This window comes from Morone saxatilis, unplaced genomic scaffold (genome assembly GCF_004916995.1).
Source record: "Morone saxatilis isolate NCDOM2014 unplaced genomic scaffold, NCSU_SB_2.0 Contig15, whole genome shotgun sequence".
In the NCBI taxonomy this organism is placed as follows: domain Eukaryota; kingdom Metazoa; phylum Chordata; class Actinopteri; family Moronidae; genus Morone; species Morone saxatilis.
Window position 1 is genome coordinate 21,715,025 of NW_023339707.1, and position 15,383 is coordinate 21,730,407.

General features: G+C 43.4%; 1 protein-coding gene across 1 annotated transcript in view; it reads left to right on the forward strand.

Annotated features, from left to right (window-relative positions):
* The window catches only part of itga5 (integrin, alpha 5 (fibronectin receptor, alpha polypeptide)), a 33,909-nt gene that overhangs the window by 11,149 nt on the left and 7,377 nt on the right, over positions 1–15,383 (forward strand). Inside the window, exons 3-24 of the mRNA XM_035656142.1 lie at positions 1,948–2,048; positions 2,590–2,713; positions 2,964–3,025; positions 3,120–3,165; positions 3,276–3,401; positions 3,503–3,547; positions 3,774–3,817; positions 4,047–4,103; positions 4,692–4,744; positions 4,912–5,120; positions 6,009–6,200; positions 6,314–6,359; positions 6,915–7,028; positions 8,354–8,409; positions 8,820–8,977; positions 9,189–9,326; positions 11,870–11,937; positions 13,389–13,539; positions 13,676–13,768; positions 14,633–14,712; positions 14,856–14,936; positions 15,044–15,149. Of these exons, the coding sequence (XP_035512035.1) occupies positions 1,948–2,048; positions 2,590–2,713; positions 2,964–3,025; positions 3,120–3,165; positions 3,276–3,401; positions 3,503–3,547; positions 3,774–3,817; positions 4,047–4,103; positions 4,692–4,744; positions 4,912–5,120; positions 6,009–6,200; positions 6,314–6,359; positions 6,915–7,028; positions 8,354–8,409; positions 8,820–8,977; positions 9,189–9,326; positions 11,870–11,937; positions 13,389–13,539; positions 13,676–13,768; positions 14,633–14,712; positions 14,856–14,936; positions 15,044–15,149 (2,150 nt within the window). The remainder of the gene's footprint in view (positions 1–1,947; positions 2,049–2,589; positions 2,714–2,963; positions 3,026–3,119; positions 3,166–3,275; positions 3,402–3,502; positions 3,548–3,773; positions 3,818–4,046; positions 4,104–4,691; positions 4,745–4,911; positions 5,121–6,008; positions 6,201–6,313; positions 6,360–6,914; positions 7,029–8,353; positions 8,410–8,819; positions 8,978–9,188; positions 9,327–11,869; positions 11,938–13,388; positions 13,540–13,675; positions 13,769–14,632; positions 14,713–14,855; positions 14,937–15,043; positions 15,150–15,383) is intronic.

The following is a 15,383-nucleotide window of genomic DNA, read 5'->3' on the forward strand; positions in this document are numbered from 1 at the left end:
CACACACACACACACACTCAAAACGAGAGGCTCTAACCCCACTAATGGCGGCCCTCTCACACACAGTTCAAAGGCGAGAGTGAGTGTATGGATGCACTCCAGACCCCCACACTCCTCTGCTGGTCCCAGGAGAGCCTGGGCCGGGCACCATGTCACATCAGCACACTGCTCTAACTGGCCTCCCAGGGGGACTTCAGTCAGACGACTTGTTGTTGTGGCCCTTCTCTGGGTTTCCCTCTATCACCCCTCTAAATCTCTTGTATTTTCATTGAAAGCATTTCACGTGACTCCAGCTGGCTCCCTTCAGTAGACTCTCAGACAACAAACAGAACTTCTCATCATCCATTATAGTGACACAGAACTAATGCTATAACTAATGCTACCATGTGAGAACTTTACTTAGCTTCTTCAGGCGGTTACATTGATGTTCTTACTCTCTTTTACGTGGCCTGATAAACTGATCACGGTTAAGCTGTATGGATTACAACAGGACTTTTCCGCTGCTACTTCTGGTTGCCTTGGTAACATGACTCAAACCAACACAGTTACTATTCAGCTCATACTTTTCCCTGGCGGCTTTGCATTGGCCTTATCCAAACAAAGAACCCTGAGTTATGAAAATATTAAAAAGGTGTATGCTTTAAGAAAAAGTACCATGTAGCTAAGGCAGATTAGTTAAAATAACAAGCTTATAAGAGGCCGTTTGAAGTGCTGGCAGCCTGTATGGCTAAAGCACTTCTTTTCACACATAGACTTCGAACCACTTAACAAACTGGGGGCAGGGCTGGCTGCTGTAGGCCCATGATAAATAACTTTAGCAGAAAAACCCAGTGGTGGAGATTAAGCAGAAATACAGTTGGGTTATTAAAAAAACTATAATATCTCTGCTTACCATCTTGGGTGAGGGAAAGCAACGCTCTCTGAAAGCAAAGAAAGGGCTGTATAGACGCAGAGACTTCGGTGAAATCGTGTAAGAAAAATGAATATGAAGATGTAGATAATACTTAAAATGAAAACAGAGAAAGGGAGACAGAAGTGTGTGCCTAAACAGAGATGACTGAGAGGTTGCTATGAGGAAGCCGGGCCAGAGTGTGTATGTTTTCCTTGGACCCCAGCCCCTTCGCTGTTTCCACAAAGACACGGAGGAGCTCCAGGCTGCCTAGTTGGCTGGGAAGAAAGAGTAGGAGTGGACAGGCATGGATAGAGAGGCCTGACACAAAACCTACTATCTTCACATTTGCCAAAGGTGATGATCTCTTGCAGTATCTATCAGCCCTCAGTCTCTAAGGGGTGTTGCTCTTACTCTTTTGCAGCACACCTGTGGTCTGACAAAGTTTACAGGGGAAATGAGTCTGCAGAACTTTAAAGGGTTAGGGTGGAGTTCTGCTTCAGAAATGCTTAGGTTGCTCATGACCTCACATTTGCACTTTCCCTATAGATGTCAGCTCATACTGAATTGCCATGAGCTACAGTGATGTGACTTCCTTGCCTAATCAATTTGTTTGCATTTCATTCTCCATTGCAGCAACACAGATGTAACATCTGTCTTCCAATAAAGTTGTGTTTAAACCTGACTCCCAGACCATCTGTCATGTCGCCTGCTGCTGTCAAAGCGTTGAAGTGGGAGATCAGCATTAGTGGACAGGTGGTCAAATAGAGCAAAGGGTCAACAAGGTTAAACTAGGCCAGTTCAGTCCTAACCCGGCCAACTATGAGAGAACTACCAACTCTTGAACAGTTACAGAAGTTCAAATGTTCACCCTGATTGTCTTTGCATGAAAAATAGTGTAACTAGAGTCCTAAACTTGCTCTCTGCCAATTGTCCAGATGTTCGCAAGGCCCTGAGAAGGGAAGGCAGAAGTAGGATACTCAAGATCCAACTGAAGGAATGCATGTTTTGTCGTACTGCTATTACTCAGTCTCTTTTTCCTGTGTTTTTATTTGCAGGGGATCGCACTGTCTTGCTAAACAACACAGAACATCAGGTTGATTTCAAGTCCCACCAATGGTTCGGAGCCACTGTGCGTTCTCACGGTGACACAATCCTGGTAAGGTGACCCTTTCAGAGATTATTTTGGGGGTGGGGCAGAGAAGCAACAGAGTTTTAGCTTTGTGCTACGCCACTGGTGTTCTCCACTGTTATGATTGGGGCTTTCAGTGAAGGCTGTTCTGGCCACATGGCTGTGAGAAACCTCCTACTTTGAGTGACGACTCACTCTGACATCAGGAGGAATGTGTATGTTCTTAGTTAGAAATTTGTCTCCCAGATTATTGTCCATTAAGTTGTTGTCACCCAGGTTCAAATTTTCACACACTGTAAAGAAATGTTTTGTGCCCCCCCGGTGACATCAAAGTTGAACCGCCTCTTGTTTGGTCTGATTGTAAGGTTTGTGACCTGGGTTGAGTTACGTGGTTACCCTGCTCCAGATGTACCACTGACCTCAGCCCGGCTCTCCTCCTGAGTTCACTGCGGTGTTGCTGCAACTGGAAAAACATCTCCTACCTAAATGCTCACCCCGTCACCACATATCCTCCCTCCCCTTTTCCTCCCCGCCAATCCCCATCTCTCTCCACCTCCTTTCTACCTAGGCTTGCGCCCCTCTCTACTCTTGGCGGACTGAAAAGGACACCCCCCTTTCTGACGCTACAGGAACCTGCTACCTCTCAGCCCGCAATTTCACCAAATTTGTGGAGTACGCTCCCTGCCGCACAGGTAACTGTCACCTCTCTTTAAATCTGACAGTAATGTTAGCATTGGTCGTCTATTTTTCATAAACATAGCTTATCTTCACATGACAGCTGCCCTTAATGCGGGAGACAGATAGAGGCAACTGTATCCAGGATTTTTAATGAATATTATTTGTTGACCATGTGCAATTCCCTTGAAACCAAAGCTCTGGAATATTAAATAGCTACCACAACAAATAACTCATGATACACTACTCCACTCCTGTGTGTTTCAGAGATCAGTGATGCGGTGGGACAAGGTTACTGTCAGGGAGGATTCAGCGCTGACTTCACAACGGTAATAACTATGTTCCTGTTAGTGAATCACAAGAAGTTTCTGGGTGTAATCTTATTTCTTTTCATTGTAGTAATTGAGAGGTTTTATCTTTCAGGATGGCAAAGTTGTATTGGGAGGGCCAGGCAGCTACTTCTGGCAAGGTATGTAGGGCATACCAATCAACTATGTGAAAATCATAAATACCAAGCCTCAAAATATCACTTTTACAATTTCTCTTTGGTTTGGTTCTATTTGGTTTTATTTACTTTAGGTCAGGTGATCTCTGCAGCTAAGGAGGACATTATCGAAGCGTACTACCCAGGCTATTTTATACAGTCTGTGGAGAACCAGATCCAGACCAAACAGGTCCAGGCTAAACATGATGACAGCTACCAAGGTAAGAGGATCTTTGTGCTTTTTGATAACTGCATATTCACACACATATATGGATTTGTTTGCCATGCAAGCTGTGTCTGATGTCTATACTCCTGCCTGCAGGTTACTCTGTTGCTGTTGGGGAATTCAGTGGTGATCAGGTGGAGGGTAAGTCAATAAGTCAATGTTAGATGAGGCATGTAGAAAGTAAAACACGTGGCCAGTCACATAGCAATGCAAATGTTACAGCTGAAGTGAACATAAACTGACGTCAGCTACATGATTATTGAGCTGGAAATGTCGTCAATACTGGAATTCTCTTATGCTCCTGCTGGGCTTGACCTGTATATTTTCCCTCCTGAATCTTTGCTTCATCTTTCTGTTCACCTCTCAGATTTTGTGGCTGGTGTTCCAAAAGGACTCATGCTTTATGGTTCGGTAAGAAAGCTTAATCATCACTCTCATTTTGGCTTTCATTTTGGTGCTTTTAGAATGAGAGGCCTGGGCTTTAGACTTGGGACTGATACAGGAAAGTAAAAGAAAGAAAACAGCCTTGGTGATATTGTTACTGAGGGGATTATTTTTGCAGTGAATTCCATACCTAGAGAATGTGCTTATATTAGACCATATAAAACGCTGTTCACCATATGTCGCTGCTGTGTTGCAGGTGTCTATTCTGAATGGTACAGATCTGAAGACCATGATGAACTACACTGGCGAGCAGGTGAGTCAGAGAGCTCCTATCTGCCCACTACTGAAAGCTTCATGCTCCTTTGTGTTTTCATTGCTCAACTCCTCATGAGAGCTCTTAATTTGTTGAGTCAGTGTAAGCAAAAATAATTTCCTTTACAACGTTCTCTTTACTAGATTTTGGTCTCTTTCGTGGTTTGCTGTAAAGCTCAATTATTGAGGGGAAAGTGCAGTGGCAATTTGTGCAAATGGTTCTGGGAATAGAAATGCACTGAGCTTGTTTAAACGGTGATGATTGACTCAGCTGAATAAATAAAATCACAAGTGAATTTGCTTACACTCAAGGCAAGACTGCTTCTACAATGGCTGTGCTTTTTATACTTTAAATTCAGAAACGAAGCTGACCTTGAACAGAAACGGCCCCAAACTGGGCCGAATCTGTAAAACCCATCAAGCCTTCATGTTTCCTGAGTCTTCCTTTTTTCTAGTAATGCAGAAAGCAAGTCTCTAGTAGCGTTTCTGTTTTGTATTATCTAATAACAAACCAAATATTGATGATGTTAATGTCTTTTGACAATGAGATTTTCATTGGCCAAAATCATGGAAACACTTTTATTCACAGATGGGATCATATTTTGGTTATGCAGTGGCAACGACTGACATCAACAGTGATGGGTGAGTAGTAGCCTTGTATTTTTCTCACCCTCTCTGTCTTCTCCTGTCTCTTTCTTGCAATATAATTCGTCGGCAGAACCTAGATTGGATGCCACCAACAACCCATTACAGGCGTCAATGTGTCTGAGCTTAAATGAGTTTGTGTGATTTTCCTGTCTTGTCTGCAGGATGGCTGACCTGCTCGTGGGAGCTCCCATGTTCATGGTCCGGAGCTCCGATGGCCGTCTGGAAGAGATGGGTCGGGTGTATGTTTACCTACAGCGTGGCCCCCTGAGCTTGGAGCTCCGTCTACCTCACCTGACAGGCACCCAGGTGTTTGGGAGATTTGGCAGCACTATTACACCATTGGGAGATCTGAACCAGGATGGTTTCAATGGTAAGAATGGGGATTGTACTAAGAGGACTGACTTCTTATCTGCAGGGAAAATTATGCTGAAATGGTATACAGACTAGTTTTAAGTATGGGGTGGCTCTGGCTCCAGTGGTGGTGCGTGTCGACTAGATCACAGGGTTGGCGGTTTGATCTCCACCTCAGCCATCATGTCCTTGGCCTTCCAGCCACTGAGGACGCACAAGCCAGTGCATTACTAATTGCCAGTTCCAACTACGGATAAATAAGGAGCCTTGCATCAGGAGGGCATCTGGCGTAAAAAGCCCATTCCAAATCAAATATGCAGATCATTGGATCTCCATGCTGGCTTGGATTGGCCCGGTTTGCCTGCAAGATGGAAACAGATAATCTGCTGTGGTGAGCAGCCAAAAGAAGATGAAGATATGGAGGGGTATAGTCAAGTATAAAAACTCTAGGTAGTAGTAATCTCATTGCTTCAAGTTTTTTAAAGTGCAAATTAAGTAAAGGTGAAGGTAAACAAAGATAAAGAAGACTGACAGACAGACCTTTTTAGCTTCACTAGTGCTTGCACTTGGGTCCAGACTATTGGCTGTGTTGCCTTGATATTTTGCATTTCATTTCTTGGTCCCAAAAGGATAAAGCCTAATCACTTTAGTGATCACTTGACTTTTCCTCTTGCCCATCATTAATTTGCTAAAACCTTGGTTAATGACCAAATAGCACAAAAAATAAAGACATGATCAACCTTAGCATTGCATTTCACCCAAAGCATTGCTCAAAGTATAGCCTTGAGGAGCCGTAAGACTGTTCGGCCTTATAATATTAGGTACTTCTTCTGTTAACTTCTGCATTATTTACAGAGCTACTGTGGCTGCAGTCCAATATTTTCTCTTGACTTTTGACCTTTTGCAGATGTGGCTATCAGCTGTCCGTTTGGAGGGGAGGATCAGCAGGGACTGGTCTACATCTATAATGGATACTCAGAAGGACTCAGGGAAAAGCCATCTCAGGTTATCACTGGCCAGTGGGCTGCTGGGACTATTCCTGCCAGCTTTGGATTTGCCCTCAGAGGTGCTAAGGACCTGGACATGAATGGATACCCAGGTGAGTGAGGCTTGAAATAGGCAATGAACATCATTAGCTTTTTTATTATTTTTATTATTATTATTATTTAGCTTTTTTGTATGATTTCTAATTCTGTTTCTTTATTTCCTCAGATCTCATAGTTGGTGCCTTTGGTGTTGATAAGGCAGTTCTCTATAGGTATGTTGTTTTGAAATACATACTGTATCCAATCATACAGTTTTTGTTTAAAGGAATTGTGAGACATTGAGGGAAGTATGCTTATTCACTTTCTTGCTGAGAATATCAATTCTGTACATACATTAATATGTATGTATGCAAATTAAATATGAAACTAGAGCCAGCAGAAAGTTAGCTCAGCTTAGCATAAAGACTGGACACAGAGGGAAATAGCTAGCCTGGCACTGTCCAAAGGTTAGAAAATCCACTTACCAGCACCACCAAAGCTCACTGTAATTTACATGGAATACCCTTGTTTTTGTTGTGCAAAAACTGAAGTGTAAAAACGGTTTTAAAACTGCTTGTAGCCAGATTTTTTTTAACCTTCGGACAGAGTTAGCTAGCTGTTTCCCTCTGTGTTGAGTCTTTATGATAAGCTAAGCTAACCCTATCCGTAACAGAAATGTGAGTGGTATTGATTTTCTCATATCTCAGCAAGCAGATATTGGCACATTTCCCTGTAATTAAATCTTTGATGATTGAGTCTTCAATCTACATCCTTTTTGTTGCCCACAGATCCCGCCCAATAGTTAACGCCAGTGCAACTCTGACAATCTACCCCACCATGATCAACCCTGAAGAGAAGAACTGCATGATCACCAATGGAAACACCAGCATTCCTGTTTCCTGGTGAGTGTCCAGCTTGTCCAGGACCAACACTCAGCTTCCTGTGACTCAGGCCTCAGTCCTGCACTGTTAGTATTTTTTTGACCCATCTGCAAGAAGATGGGCTTCCCCATTTCCTCCACATGCATAAACACTCGAATCCTGGCAGGAAGTTCTGATAAGATATATCCTTTCCATCAACAGTCACGGTATTAATTTGTAGCGAGAGTTGCTCTTATCTGACCTATTTTACAAATAATCCTCATATCAAACTGTTTCTGTTGAGGAACAGAGGACTAACATGCTGAATAGCAGCATTGTTAGCCATTTCTGGCCTCCTTCAAATGTGCACAGTATTCAGTTCCAGAAAAGGGGAGAGGAAACAGACGACGGTTGCTCACTGCTCGACATGGTTGACACTGCGCTCACATGTCTGCTTTTCCCCCCTTTCCAGATCCTGATCCATAAAGGAAACTCTTGTATACACATGTGTCTTGATTACACTACGTTGCCAGGCGATGAGGAGTTTTTGGTGGGGGTGAAGGGAGAGCACAAGGGATAATGGGAGGGAGAGTGGGAGGGGAGCGGCTGGAAGGTTTTTGCTGTTGCTTTGAATGAGATATTGTTTGGTGGTGGAACACAGCTGGGAAACATCAGGACACGTAGACTCCCGTGAGCGTGCGCACACAGTTCGTGCAGAAACAGGCAGACACAGGAGCATATACATAAAGTTATTACTACTCCTCGAAAGAAGTCCTTGTACCCTCTGTCTTTCTGTCTCATTTTTCACCTCTCTTCCCTTTCCTGTTTTTTCCAACAGACTCTCCCTTTTTCCTTTCTTACTTCTTTCAGTTCTTGCTCTGTGCCTCTTGTGTGGGTTTACTAGTAAAATGATTGGGGGTTTTGGGGTTGCAGACTTTTGGACAGCAGCAGCATGTTGTGTGGCTGATGTCATGGGAGAGAGCTACAGGCTTATATAGACAGCCATTGACTGGTCAGCCCTGAAACCCGAGACGTTGCCCAATTTCACCCTTCTTAACTCTGCTATTCCTTTGTGTGTGGGGGGGCTGCCGGTTGAAACGGAGACACACGATTTATCAGCTTGGCTGGTGAAAGTGGTTGGATGCCAGTATGTCTCCAAACATTTGGCATTTTTTTCATATTATTCATTGTATTCCCATTACGCCTTGTGCCTTGTAATGTGAACCATGTAAGGAGCTGCCATGAGAGAAAGTGAGAGAACAAGTGAGGGCAAGTGAGGTGTCTTGTGTGTACAGTATATTTGTACTGAATCTCTGCCATAAATGAACATTTCCTCATCATGTCCCTGTCCCATCTTTTCCAAACAGTGTCAACCTGAGTTTCTGCATATATGCTGATGGGAAGCACCTACCAGGCGTCCTAGGTGAGCCAATTTTCCACATCTGCACTTTATTACAAGTGAGGAAACTGTCAAATAGCTACCAGTGGTAATATTTTAAATCCATAACAGTCTGTAGGTTAAAGTATTTTGGCAGATGATGTAGCTTTTTGGATTTTGTTATGACAAAAAAGGGGGTGCAGTGGGCCAAATATCATCTATGATCCATCTTTAATGATCAAACCTCTTCTGTGCTCTGTCCCCTTGCCTATCAACCCCTAGTTATTATCTCAAATTGCTCTTTCCTTTATATACATGTGTTCCCTGTGCCATTAAGTTTAAGTTACATTGACTCCATTGTGTGTGCTTCACAGTATTTTTGGAGCCTCATTATGTGACTTAAGAACATTTATCATGCCATGAATGCTTATTTGTGTGTGTGTTACGTGTTCCAGATTTCCAGGTGCAGGTACAGCTCGATAGTCATAAGCACAAGCAGAAAGGTGCAGTGAAGAGGGCTTTGTTCTTGGATTCCCAACAGCCCTTGTTACAGAGGAGTGTGACGGTGCGCCATGGGGAGCGTGTATGCAACCACACGAAAATCTACCTAAAGGTATCTCCTTTTTTCTCACTAATACAAAAACTGGCTGTGATTATTTGTCCTGTGACTTAAGTCTGTGTAATAGTTCACAATTCACAAAACATGTGAATCAAAGCAGATTTTCTAAAAAAAATATGAAGCAGTAGCTCACTTTTTGTATAAACTGCATCTGACAAAAAACTTGGTATGTGTTTTTATTTTATTTTATTTTTTTTTACTGCAGGATGACAAAGAGTTCAGGGATAAACTCTCCTCCATTTATGTTGCCTTGAACTTCAGTTTGGATCCAAAAGCAGCAGCTGACTCCCACGGCCTGCGGCCCATCCTCAACTATCAGTCAACCAACGTAGTTGAGCAGAAGGTACTTTGACATGCACTACACTTCTCCAATCCTCTCTCCAGCACAGTTAACTAACCCTGGAGTGATCTACATGGCTTCGAACATCAATATATGGTTGAGCAGTGTTCCCTAATAATGTACATGTGGTTCTTTGACTTGCTTAGACTCATTCTTTCTGAACTGATGATAAGAATATCCGCCACATTGAGTAATCATTCCCACTAATCTAATCACTGGCCAGCTACTCACTGACGTTCTCTTGTCCCTGATGAAAGAGTGAGTCTGTTCTTTTTAATGTAAATTCTAAACTACTCTGCTGGGAAGAGGTCCAAGGTGTCTGGGAAGCTGTTTTCAAAATGAAAATGTGAGACATATGTACAGTGGAGTGTTTCCCTGTCCCAGCAGGAATTGTTCTCAGCCTGCTTGGCTGGGTCCGTACATAGGTCACTTGTTCCAGAGCTGCAGACTCAGAAGGTTGGTAGATATTTCAGGGCGGGGCACAGACAGGCTATTTACCCATCTGGTAGATATCTCTCGGCATTTTGCCAGTTTTCCTCTGGCAGTGAGTAGAGTTGGCTCAACATGTGGGCATCCTTTCAGCTGTGGCACAGCACGTACCTTATGTGAGTTCAGCAACAGCCACCGGATTGGAGCGTTCGGGGAATGGCAATCAGCGTAGTTTTATCTCCCCCTCTTTCTCAATTTCTCTCTCTATCCTGGTGTGTTTCTGTCTTATTCCTGTTGGATCAGGACTAAACTCTGTCATTGATGTCCTCCCTAGATATCACAGCTGTCGGGCCTCCAACAGATGTGGTCTATTGCTGAACCAAGACCTTGAGACAAGCCTGAGCTAAAATGTCAACCTTAAACCTGATAAAGCCCTTTTTTGCCAAACACCCAAAGAGGGCAAACCTGATCTATGCATATGTGTGTAAAAGAGGAGTGGGAGTAGTGAAAGCCTGCCAACATATTTCATTAATCTTGCTTTAGACTGTGTGAATGTAATAGTGTATAAACAGTGATGGGTGACTATTATACTGCAGCCTTGGCCTTGATCAGACATATGATGCCCTATTGATTTCCACATATGCTTTGAGAATGTGTGGCAGGCCATGTAACATTTTATTGGCTCTGCCAAGTTCTTACTCTCTTCAAGCTGGAGTGAGAATGAGAGATGGTTGATGTGCTCGGCACAATCTCACTCACTACTTTTAACATATTCCACATGTTTCTATGAGGAGTTATGACATTATGATGGATCTATTAATTGCCATCATTCTTCAGATCTCGTACAAAGGCATAGGTTTGTGCAAATCCAAAAAGGATTGCAGTTGTTGTCACATTTTTAGAACTTAAAGACATCTGAAATCGTGCATCAATGCCCTCATTGTTCTTAAAATAATAACATCTGACAAAATTATTGTGAATATGATTTATGGGCTCCACTCATTTTGCCAAGTTAGCGTTTTGATTTCACTGTATGACGCTTGCCCTCATTATGTCACATGCTGAGGTCAGTGTTGTTGTTGTTTAACTACAGCGATGGGCCTACAGATGCCGTTCTCCTGCCCTACACAGACATAGAGACCAAGGTGCACATGTGGCCGAGTTAACATGGTGGTTACCATAGTGTCCATAATTAGAGCCCCCGAATGGTGTAATGACAAGGGGGGCGCTTGGCTCTCTCTAATCTCCTCCTCCATTTTCTATTTATTATCCTCTCGTCACGAGCATCATCACACTGTCATAGTCGCAGCGGGATGCAATTTAGCAATCCACAAGGCTTTCCCTGCCGCTGCCCTGCCACACGTTCAGCGGTCATCCACTTATCCACCAGTGTTTCTTTTCCTTTGTTGTCTCTCCCTCCACTGTAATCTTTGAACCCCCACTTCTGCTTTTCAGGTCAACAGAGATATCCTATGTCTCAGTAAGCTCTCTAGGCTGTAGGCCCTACCCTCTCCATATGATCGTATACTTCTGTGGTTCCCTGGGTGGTGTAGCGTGTGGTGAAAGCGTGGTTTGCCTCATAGTGCTGTGATGTGGGACGCTGGTGAGAGCTGGGAGCAGGCAGCTTTGTGCTCAGCTCCGCAGGAGTATGTCCTCTGGCACGGCCTCTGGGCCTGGACTCTTCCGCCGTTCATCATATCCGTCTCTTACGTTGTAAACAGAAAGCATGTGTGTGTGAGTCGGGACAGCTGGTACAGGGGAGTGTGTCTGTGCCTGTCATGACCTTACTTAGTCAGTCATCGTCCCTCTGAGCCACAACAGTGTGTTTAACTGTCTGATGTGCAGTGATGAGGTCTTGTAGATAAAGGAGACTGCAGTCCTTTATCTTCAGACTGCAGTGCAGGTGTGTGGTGGTCGGGAGGCATGGGTGGAAAGTATTAGTCATACCACATGTCGCATCTTGCTACACTCATCCTGTTGTCTCCCTCGAACAGATATTTGATTTATCTTGTGTGCATAATTATCTTCACGTGTAAAATAGTCAGAACGCACTGTATGAGCATCATGGTCTGCAGCCCCTATTAAAACTTTTATCACCCCCTATGTGTATCTTTTAGGCTCAGATTCTTTTGGACTGTGGAGAGGACAACATCTGTGTTCCTGACTTGAAGCTGATAGTCCAAGGGTGAGTCTGTTCATTTCCTTATATATTTTGAAAAATCCCACAGCATATGACTTTCAGGAAATATACTAGAATGCGATGGATAATACATGGTAAACTGAGAACAAGGTCACAAACGCTGAACTCTTCACCTCCACTCTGCAAATGAGATGTTGGATTTGAGTGCTAAAGCATAAATACAGCTGTTTTTGTTGTTCCACTGCTTTGTTTAGTTTAACATACCAAAGAGGGACTGTTAATAGCCACAGTGTTGTAGAAGGGGTTCATCATCCTCTGAAAACAGGAAGCAGTTCCGCTTTACAGGTGCTATGACAAAGACACAGGAGAGATGAAAGGGATCTGTTTGGAAAGTCTGGGAGCTGTGTGCCAGAGTCCTAGCCTCGCCTGCTTCTGAAGCCGTCAGGAGCACCCTGCCTGCCACACTTTGATTCAAGAAATCTGTTAGCATTTTTCTCAAAAATAACAGCCTCCCTGATACTCCCTTCTCTGCTCTGTCATTTTGATTTCACATTCCTATATTTATCTACCATCTGCCTCCATTTTTTCTTGAATGTATGGCTGATCCATCACATATGGAACAACCTGCTGTGTGTTTGTGCTGCGCTCCATCCAAGTGCAACTCCAGAAATTGAGCTGTAGAAAGTGTGATTTGTGCAATTAGAATAATAGCTTGATGTTTTTGTCTGGTCTGTGATAAATCAATGAAGCCTAATAGCAGTTAGACGGGTTGACGGGATGGACATGATTTAGTGGAATTTCAGAAAAAAAAAAGTCCATCATTCCTGCAGTGTTGTTTCTTCTATTGCACTGCCAAGGCACATAACCTGTTAGACCAAGGGTCCCTCAGGGAAGCTTTAAGGTTTTGTGGAGTTTTCTAATTTTGAGCCTTTGTTTGATTTAAAAAGTGCAGTGCCAGTTAGAATCAGAGTACGGTTGACTCGTAGGCCGGCAGAGGATCAGCTTCAGAAATCTTCTCTCTCTTGCTCTCCTGCACTGCTTTATGAGAGCGGGCTGTAATTAAAAGCGTCTGTGTGGCCCTCCATATGGAATTTCTCATTGTTCTTAGCTGTGCAGAGAGGTGGAGGGAGTGAGAGAAAGCAAGGAAGGGGGAGGTGTTTTACTGTCCTACCGCTGTTATACAGCATGTATGACTTTATTACCCCATCGGAAAAGTTTTCATTTAATGGGACAGGGGCTTTGGGAGATAAATCTAATTGATGTTTTTCTGCAGCCGGGCACTAAAGAAAATAGATATGCCAAGCCTGTTTCATTTAAGCAACAGCAATTGATTGCCCACTCTTCTGCCAGCAAGCACAAATAAAGAATGTCATTGTTTACTCTTAACAGCGTAAAACAATTTAATCCATATTTATTTGTCTAAGGAGTGCTGACACTATTTAACCTGACCATTGACCCTTTTAGTAATCATTTTTTCCCTTTGGTTGGGTCCTCAGGAACAGGAAGGAAGTCTACCTGGGTGATGACAACCCGCTAACCTTGACTTTCAACGCCAGGAATGAGGGTGAGGGAGGGGCATACGAGGCAGAGCTGTATGTGGTGCTGCCCCCTGAAGCTGACTACAGCGGTATTGGCCGCAATAATGAGGTGACTAGAAATGCAAGACACAGTGAAAACCCACAACTTCCAGCAACTAATAAACCCCTTGGGACAGGTTGTTGTTCTTGTTCTTGATGATTGTTCTTTGCTGTGGTTTGAAGCAATCTGTCCTCTTGTTTCTCAGAGCCTGACCCAGCTGACCTGCAGCTATGAGACAGAGAACCAGACTCGATACCTCCGCTGTGATCTGGGCAACCCGATGAAGTCTGGTACCAATGTAAGGACACTGCTATCTTTTGGAAGTTTTTGTCCCTTTAGCTCCATGCCTAATGGGTTTAAGGGTTGCAGGTTAACAACACTGTATCTGAAGTGCATTCATTAGTGGTAAACAGTCGACACAACATCATGATTTCCTGCTCTTTGTAGGAAAAAGTTGTATCTCATCCCTTGTTAATGTGAGAACAGCACAGGAAAAGTCGCTATGTGTAAGGAAATGTTGTGACAGGAAGTACAGACTCCCATCTGTGCCCTCCGCTCCCTGCTGGGTAGAGTTCCCCTTTTTTATGACAGAGTCACAAGCTGGCATGCTTTTAATAGGTCTGTAGAGGAAGACCGTCAACTACATGTTAACTGTGATGGATCTTCTCCATTGCAACTGTTTGTTGTCGTAGAATCTGCTCATTCGTTCTCTCTGAAGATCTCAGACTGTAGCATTATTGATCTGATGTCAATGAGAGAGCTCATAAAAAGGTAGACACAGAGAGATTTAATGTACTGGTTTGTGTGGAAAACAAATGGATCTGACATTATAAAAAAAGAGGGCAAAGAAAGAACTCTTCCACATGGACCTGCCCACGTATAATATATCTGCCTGCTGTGCAGACAAGGAGTTCACATACTGACACACCCAAGAACATCACATATTTATCAGAGGATGGGAATGTTTAGAGAAGAAAGGGGTGGAGTGGCTGCCTGTGTGTCTGTTACACTACCATAAATAGAGTATAAAAGTTCACACAGAAATTCTACAGTTTTAGTTACACCTTTCCTCTCTTTTAATTCTTAGGCATTAATGGAAATGTTTTTTTTTTTACATAAAGATGATGATGATTAATAATATTTTGGATCTTCCTCTCTGCAGCTGTGGGCAGGCCTGCGCTTTACAGTGCCACGACTGAAGGATGCGCACAAAACTGTTCAGTTTGAGCTGCAGATCCGCAGGTACATACACACTTGAACATACATCAGAGTCACTAACAGTTAATAGAATAAGTGTTGATTCTGTTTCTTAAGTGCTGATCTCCACAGCTCTTGAATTACGTCAGCTAATCAGAATCTTTTTCTTCTTCTTTCTGCTTCCACAGTAAAAATGAGAATAATTCCCACAGTGAGGTTGTACCTTACAAGCTGGAGGTGGTTGTTCAGGCTGATGTCATTCTACATGGGTAAGTTGAGTCTTAGGATACCCTTATTTGAACTTTGGGAATTCCATTAACTCTGTGGTGCCTCCTGACCTGACACATGTTCTCACATCCCCACTTCTCTTTTGAAGTGTGTCTCGACCAGATAAGGTCTTTTTCCCACCGGCTAACTGGAGAGTGACCAAAAGCTATGGGGTGGAACAGGATGTCGGGCCTACAGTGGAACACATCTATGAGGTAATCAGCCATGTTCTTAGCTGTGCAGACTCATTGGGGCTGAGCAGATTGGGTTGGAAAGTAGACCCTACTGTTCATAAGGCAAGTTGACTTCAGAGGCCAGCAATGAAGGGAAATCAAGGAAAAAAATACTCCAGGTCACACAGTGTGATTTATTCTCTGGCTGTGCCAATCCACTTTTACTTGGGTGAGATTTAACAGCGCTCTACTTTAGGTGACCTATTTGTAGATTAG